Here is a 6819-nt window from a genome sequence, read left to right as displayed (position 1 = left end):
TTCACAACCCTATTTTTTTGTGGCATTCTCCCAACTGTCTATTATTTAAGAATCCCTTCCTTATCACAAAACTCCTTGAAAGCACCATTTGTAACTCTGTAATGTTATCAGATCGCAGTGTCTTCAATTTTTTACCAAATCTTTTCTCGACCATTATTTTTCACTTCTTAAATATATTGAATAACTCATTCTTATTTTTCATGAAATATACCTAAAATAATCATTAACAAAAGTGACAAAATATCTCAATCCTCCCTTGGAATTAAGTGACTGGAGTCAGACCCCAAACATTTGTATTCACATAGTCTAATATACCTTTGTTTCTATGTTTTCTTTTCTTGTACTGAACTCAATGTGTTTTCCCATACACGCAATGCTTGCAAAAATCTATGCAATCATTTTTCATGTTCTTCAACAGACCCCATTTATCAATATATTTTATACATCTCTCTGATATATGTCGAACTCGCCTATGTCATAACCGAGTGTCACATTGGTCGCCATCACTTCCAGTAGTCGCAACCGCTGCACTTTCGGTCACCGTTGTACCTATAAGAGAATAAAACTTTTCTTGAGAAATGCCCTTTGATTACTATCAACTAGCCACGAACAACTTTCATCTCACCATTATGTGTAACAATTTTACACCAATCAGAATCCAAAGCACCAACATAAATAAGATTTTTCTTCAATTTAGGGATATGTCTCACATCAGTCAATATTATTACCACTCCATCATGCATCATATTTTTTATAGAACCAAGTCCCTCTAATTTACAAGCATATTTATTTTTCATCAATATGCTTTCAAGGCCTCTACAAGTTGTAAACCACTTCCAATTCGCAGACATATGGTAAGAGCAACCAGAAACTTGAATCCAGCTATTTTTGATTTCCCTTTCACAAGTGACAGTATAATAATCTTTACCACCTCTTTCTTCTAAAGCCTAACCAATATGTTGTCTCTCTTTTACTTTTCTGGTATTCTGATTTTTCTTGTTCTTCTTTCAAGCAATCTTTTTATTAGGACAATTTGTTGTGTAATGCCCAGACTCGCCACACTTGAAACGCATCCTCTCTGCTTGAGGTCTAGAATTTGACTTAGATTTTTCTCTCCTGCATTTTCCTACTTTAACAACACCACATGTAGAAGTCATACCTAACTTGTCTCACTACCAATCTCACTCAGGAATTTTACCAAACAACTTTTGTGCACCACACAAGATTTAACCTACAAATATCTCAAATTGAAACTTTACCACCCAAATCTGATTCTGACTTTAATGTCAATTGTTGAGTCTCAAACCAGGGACAACCGATGAAGCTATAGAATAACGCACCTGAAAGAAACTTATTATGTAAAACTCACACCGAGTTCCAGAACCACAAGTCAGAAACTAAAACACAGGAAATAATCAAAGTAAAGAAGAAGTAATTTTATTGGCCAAGTGAAAGAGCCTTTTTACTTTTGTATATATTGATACGTATATTTTTATGTATGTAAACAATATATCTCCCGTGAAAAAACCTAGTAAATTCACTATAGTTAACATATCTTAATAACCATGGGCCTAGTTTTAGAATTAATCCAAAATACATCTTTTGGGTCAAAATACTCAGTCCAAGTCCCCGCACTATGGGGAGTCTAATCCTCATCATGGTGCAAAATACTCATGTCCGTGCAACCTTATGGACCTCCAAAATCGATTTCCAGCTTTCAGTCAGGGCAGTCCAACTGTTGAAACTACGAAAAATGCAAAAACAAAACAACTAACTCAACCAGAATACATCCTACGAATTTTTCACATTAGCAACAAAAACTAGCTAGCCCAATATTGACTCTCGGCCAATATATATATATATATATATATATATATATAATAATTTTTAATCTATCTTTTTTTAAAATGGATAGTTATTAAGTCTTGATCACAAGGTGATTTTGTGGTTTGTTAAAGTCTTCTCAATATTGCAATATTTATTACCAAAGGAAGGATATGAGGTGAGGTCCATTTTCTCACATACAAAATATTAGAATAATCTTAAATTTAGGTGTTACTAATTATTTGTTTTATTATTTGTTTTGTTTTAGTTGACTGTTTGAATAAGTCAGATGTATTCAACGTGTTTGTATGCAACTGAATAGGTCGTGAGGAGTTGAGTATTTTTAGGAAAGTAGTGGAGTCATACCAGGTGGTGCTCCTGGTTTGTCGCAGCATTAGGAGTTTAAATTTTGCGTTGTACTCAGTCTTTAGCATCCTTGGGTTTATGGGTTTTTTAATTTAGTAATATCAGTTAAGTTCCGGTACATCTCTATTTTCTCTCAGTTTATATTCATTCGATCGATTATATATTACATCATATGGTATCAGAGCCTGGTTGATTATGCCAAAATATATGTCGAGGTTGATGACTATGGAGGCATCAAAAGTCAAGGAGGGAACAGTGAGTATAAACTATCCGATGTTGTCAAAATCCAACTACACAGCGTGGTCAATGAAGATGCAGGTCTTCATGGAAGCTCAGGGAGTTTGGGAGGCTGTGGAGCCTAGTGACCCGAAGGTGAACGTTGAAACACGGATGGATAAAATGGCGCTGGCAGCAATTTATCAAGGCATTCTAGAGGAGTTTATGTTAACTCTGGCCGGTAAGAAAATGGCTAAGATGGCGTGGGAAGCAATAAAGACTATGTCTATGGGGGCAGAAAGAGTTCAAGAGGCAAAGGTGCAGACACTCAGGTCTGAGTTTGAGGCTCTGTCCATAAAGGAGACAGAAAGTTTGGACGAGTTTTACATGAAGCTAGGTGGTATTGTGACAAACATACGCACTCTGGGTGAACCGATGGAAGAGTCCTACGTGGTGAAAAAGATATTGCGTGCTGTCCCACACAAGTTTGTACAAATTGCCTCTACGATAGAACAATTTGGTAATCTTAAGACAATGACTGTCGAAGAGCTAATCGGGAGGCTAAAAGCTCATGAAGAGAGGGTTCGTGGGCATGTTGAAGACAATGGGAATCAGCTGCTTCTAACTCAGAAATGGAAGGCAAGAGGTCGTGAAGGATCATATGGAAAAAATGATGGACGTGACAAGAGCAAAATAAAGTGATATAACTGCAACATCTTTGGACACTATGCTGCAGAATGTTATAAATATCGACGAGACAAAGAACAGAAACAAGAAGTAGTGAACCTTGCAGTTATGGAGGATGATGAACCAGCATTGTTATAAGTTGCCAGATGGGCAAGTTTGTAGTGTCAAACGGGCAAATAAGTATAGTGCCAAACGGGCAATGAAGTGTTTTGTCAGACGGGCCAACCAGACGGGTTAAGTTGAAAGCCAGACGGGCGGATCTCAAATTTAAGATTAAGGGGTTGATTGTTGGAATAATCTTAAATTTAGGTGTTACTAATTATTTATTTTATTATTTGTTTTGTTTTAGTTGACTGTTTGAATAAGTCAGATGTATTCAACGTGTTTGTATGCAAGTGAATAGGTCGTGAGGAGTTGAGTATTTTTAGGAAAGTAGTGGAGTCATACCAGGTGGTGCTCCTGCTTTGTCGCAGCAGTAGGAGTTTAAATTTTGCGTTGTACTCAGTCTTTAGCATCCTTGGGTTTATGGGTTTTTTAATTTAGTAATATCAGTTAAGTTCCAGTACATCTCTATTTTCTCTCAGTTTATATTCATTCGATCGATTATATATTACATCACAAAATCCTCTCTTTGGGCAGGCTTTTTATTTCCCGACAAAATATTAGCTCTATGACCCAAAACAAACATACCCCTTTAAAAAATATCGCAGGAGTATTCAAATTTATAAAAGAAATGCAAGAGCACTCAGGTGTCAAAATCTAAATTTCAATCTCTAATAATAAATGCTATCTTCCACACTCTTCTTTTAATTTCTTTAAATTGGACTCGTTCTGGATTTATTTCTCACTCAAGTCTGTTTGCTTATATATTAAGAGATAGAGGTTTTTAAGTGAGTAAGCTGGGCTTAATTAGGGTTTGAATTCTAGAGTAGAGGGACAATGGAGGGGGTTAAAGGTCAGCATTTTCAGAATCAACACGAGGGCTTAACCTTTGGATCATTAAATTTTAGTGATCATCTCGGTCTTGATGTGTCAACTAAAAAGAACGCTGATGTTTTGAACCAGGAGGTCCAGAATTTAGCTCTTAAAGATTCGATTGAGGAAAATGGGACTGTCCAGGGAGTTCTGATGGAGTCAGAACAAATGGAGCATAGAAGATATAGATATTACTACCCTTTGAGACCCGAGGCTGAAAATTGCCTGTTTTTTATGAGACATGGTTGGTGCCAGTTTAGGGGAAATTGCAGATATAACAATCCATTGAATAGGAAAAGCCAGGTATAACTAATCTATTGCTAGATAGTCTTTTTCTTAAGTGGTTTATGTTATTCTTTGTTTTGTTTGTTTAAATACAGTAAATACACATATTTATATACACATTCTCTAACAGGGTTTAATCAAATTTTTTTCTGAGCAATAATAATGGATTATGTTGTATAAGGTAATATGCAAGTAAGTTAATAAAACGTGATCTAGTATATGCTAAAAGTAGGTCATTTTCTAATATCTGCTAAATGTGACATGTGATATGTCATTACTTGTTTACATTTCTCCTTTACAGACATAAGTTTATGATGTTTGGTTTGTTGAGCTTCTATCTACGGGAATTCCCTTCTCTTTACAGTCCATATAATTTCGCTTGCTTTGTCTTCCAGTACTATTTAACACCCGAAGGCTGCAAGCATGGAGAATCTTGTAAATATAATCACAGTGGACGGAAAACTGAAAAGGGTCCAGATTTCCTTGGTTATTTATTTTTACCTTTTAGTATCAGATGTTGCTTACTGCTTGAAGGACATTATAGTTATCTTTATCCATTTGTTTTAACATCTGAGTATACTATTTTAGACTTAGATATGAAATTAAATTGAAACTTTTTCAAGTTATCCAAAGCAACCCAAAAATAGTTTGAACATACGAGTATTTATTGTGGACGTAAAGGGTTTTATACAAATTAGTTAATTATGTTAGTTACAACAAAATCATAACTCAAACTTGGTACGAAAAAGGGATATGTATGAATAGTTTTGAAAGAAAAGAATTAGCATGTTCGCTTTGCGAAGTTCTCTGGCAATTGTTCACAATTTCATTATATTAGGGAGAGAAAGAAAGCCATCAGTACAAGATAAATGGTACAAATTCTGGCTGGGAAAATGCTAGGCCATTCTGGCCATCAACAGTTTCCAAGAAAGCATCTGAACCAGTTTCTCAGCAGCACCCATATAAGCAGGCTGAACGCAGCAAAACTTCCGTGTGCCCTGTAAATGACAAGGGCCTGCCTTTAAGGCCTGTAAGTATTTTTTTTCCCTAATGATGTGCTGAGACATTAATAACTGTCTTTTAGTATCTCCACAACTAATTAAGCATATTATTTCTTCCTAGGTTGTGTTATAGCTAGGTTGATTGTGACTTGCTACTGCTATCAAGTCAAGATGACCGTATACACATATAACATATATGTATACAAATAACTTTTTAACTTTACCTTTTTTTAATTCTTAATGACTTAGGACATGGAGATCTGCATATATTATAGTCGGTATGGGATGTGCAAGCGTGGACCAGGATGCCGGTTTGAGCATCCTTTACCTCGAGCCAACCCAGGATGCGTGGAACAGGACGTGCAAGCGTGGAATATGTAGTCATTTGAATTTAGGATTTTGTTATTGTGCTTAACAAACTTGTAAGTTTTAAAGGCTTTTCCGAAAGCCAAAATAATGCAAGAAATGGAAAATTGAACTCATTGTGTTTCTTTTTAAACTCATTCTGCAACAAAGTTGTAGCTGTATCAAAACTCGATAAACAGCGGTAAGATGTGATATTGACCTTGTGTGAGCTTGAAAAAATATTACCTCCCTCATTTTTTGATGTAATATTCACTTGGTTAGAGAATTGTAAGAAAATTTTATTATCGTGAAGGTTGTGTAGCAGAAAGCTATATAAAAGCAGAATTTGTCAAATTTTGCTCATATTGTTGCACAGAATGCACTGCATGCCTTTCGAAAGGAAAAAAACAAGCTTGCAGGTCCATTATCCGTTATAAATGTGAAATCCGTTAAAGAAACAGAGCGAGACAAGGCACATCTAACGGTCTTTCTCAATAACTTTGAAGTTTATCTTTACATTTTGGTAAATACATCTTCTTTCGTATAATAAGTGATGGGGAGTAAATAAATACTGTTTATGTAATTAATATTGTATTAGTTACACATGATTGGGACTACAAGGCCAAATAAGAAGATGTATGACATTCAAACCAAAAAGGTTAACCAATTGATCAGGCCTGATGGATCAGATCAGGCCTGATGGAACAAAGAAGGCCCAAAACCCTGAATATCTATTAATTTCGTAATTAATTAATAAAAAGAAAAACAGCTATGAAGATGAGTCCTGGTAGGGATATAAATCCTTGTAGATTGGCCTCCAAGGAACCTCATGGGATAAGGAATCAGCTTCCTACTTCCTAGGACTCCAAAGTTCATTCTAATTCTGAGACTTGACCACCAAGTCTCCTACACCAAGTCCAATTTAAGGACTCCCAATATCTATATAAGGGGCCTCAGCCCACAAATCAGAACTATGTTTTTTGACTTGATCATTGGCAATCAGCAAGGTACGTAGGCATCTTGTTAAGGCAGATTGAGTCATGAAACACAAGAGCAGTCAGATCGAGCCTCGAACCTCACGTTCCTTAGTAATAAACACAGCAATTATATACCTTATTTT

General features: G+C 35.8%; 2 protein-coding genes across 2 annotated transcripts; both read left to right on the top strand.

The window, feature by feature from the left end:
* Nucleotides 1-2415: 2415 nt before the first annotated feature.
* Nucleotides 2416-3108, top strand: LOC141718240 (uncharacterized). The gene has a single exon (XM_074520621.1). It carries the CDS (start codon nt 2416-2418, stop codon nt 3106-3108), a length of 693 nt encoding a protein of 230 aa, XP_074376722.1.
* An 858-nt stretch (nt 3109-3966) lies between these two features.
* On the top strand, nt 3967-5913 carry LOC141716674 (zinc finger CCCH domain-containing protein 42-like). Its single transcript, XM_074518868.1, has 3 exons — nt 3967-4371; nt 5192-5383; nt 5604-5913. Exons 1-3 carry the CDS (start codon nt 4033-4035, stop codon nt 5733-5735), a joined length of 663 nt encoding a protein of 220 aa, XP_074374969.1. The 5' UTR covers nt 3967-4032; the 3' UTR covers nt 5736-5913.
* The last annotated feature ends 906 nt before the right edge of the window (nt 5914-6819 follow it).

Source organism: Apium graveolens, chromosome 4 (assembly GCF_009905375.1).
Source record: "Apium graveolens cultivar Ventura chromosome 4, ASM990537v1, whole genome shotgun sequence".
In the NCBI taxonomy this organism is placed as follows: domain Eukaryota; kingdom Viridiplantae; phylum Streptophyta; class Magnoliopsida; order Apiales; family Apiaceae; genus Apium; species Apium graveolens.
Note: the sequence above shows the minus strand (reverse complement) of the source record. Positions and strands in the feature narration are given on the sequence as shown.

What these genes read in the sequence shown, in the direction of transcription:
- LOC141716674 (XM_074518868.1), top strand. Translation starts at nt 4,033, where the DNA reads ATGGAGGGGGTTAAAGGTCAGCATTTTCAGAATCAACACGAGGGCTTA. An exon ending in CATTGAATAGGAAAAGCCAG is followed by an intron (nt 4,372 to 5,191) that starts GTATAACTAATC and finishes TCATTATATTAG; the next exon opens with GGAGAGAAAGAAAGCCATCA. An exon ending in AGGGCCTGCCTTTAAGGCCT is followed by an intron (nt 5,384 to 5,603) that starts GTAAGTATTTTT and finishes TTAATGACTTAG; the next exon opens with GACATGGAGATCTGCATATA.
- LOC141718240 (XM_074520621.1), top strand. Translation starts at nt 2,416, where the DNA reads ATGGAGGCATCAAAAGTCAAGGAGGGAACAGTGAGTATAAACTATCCG.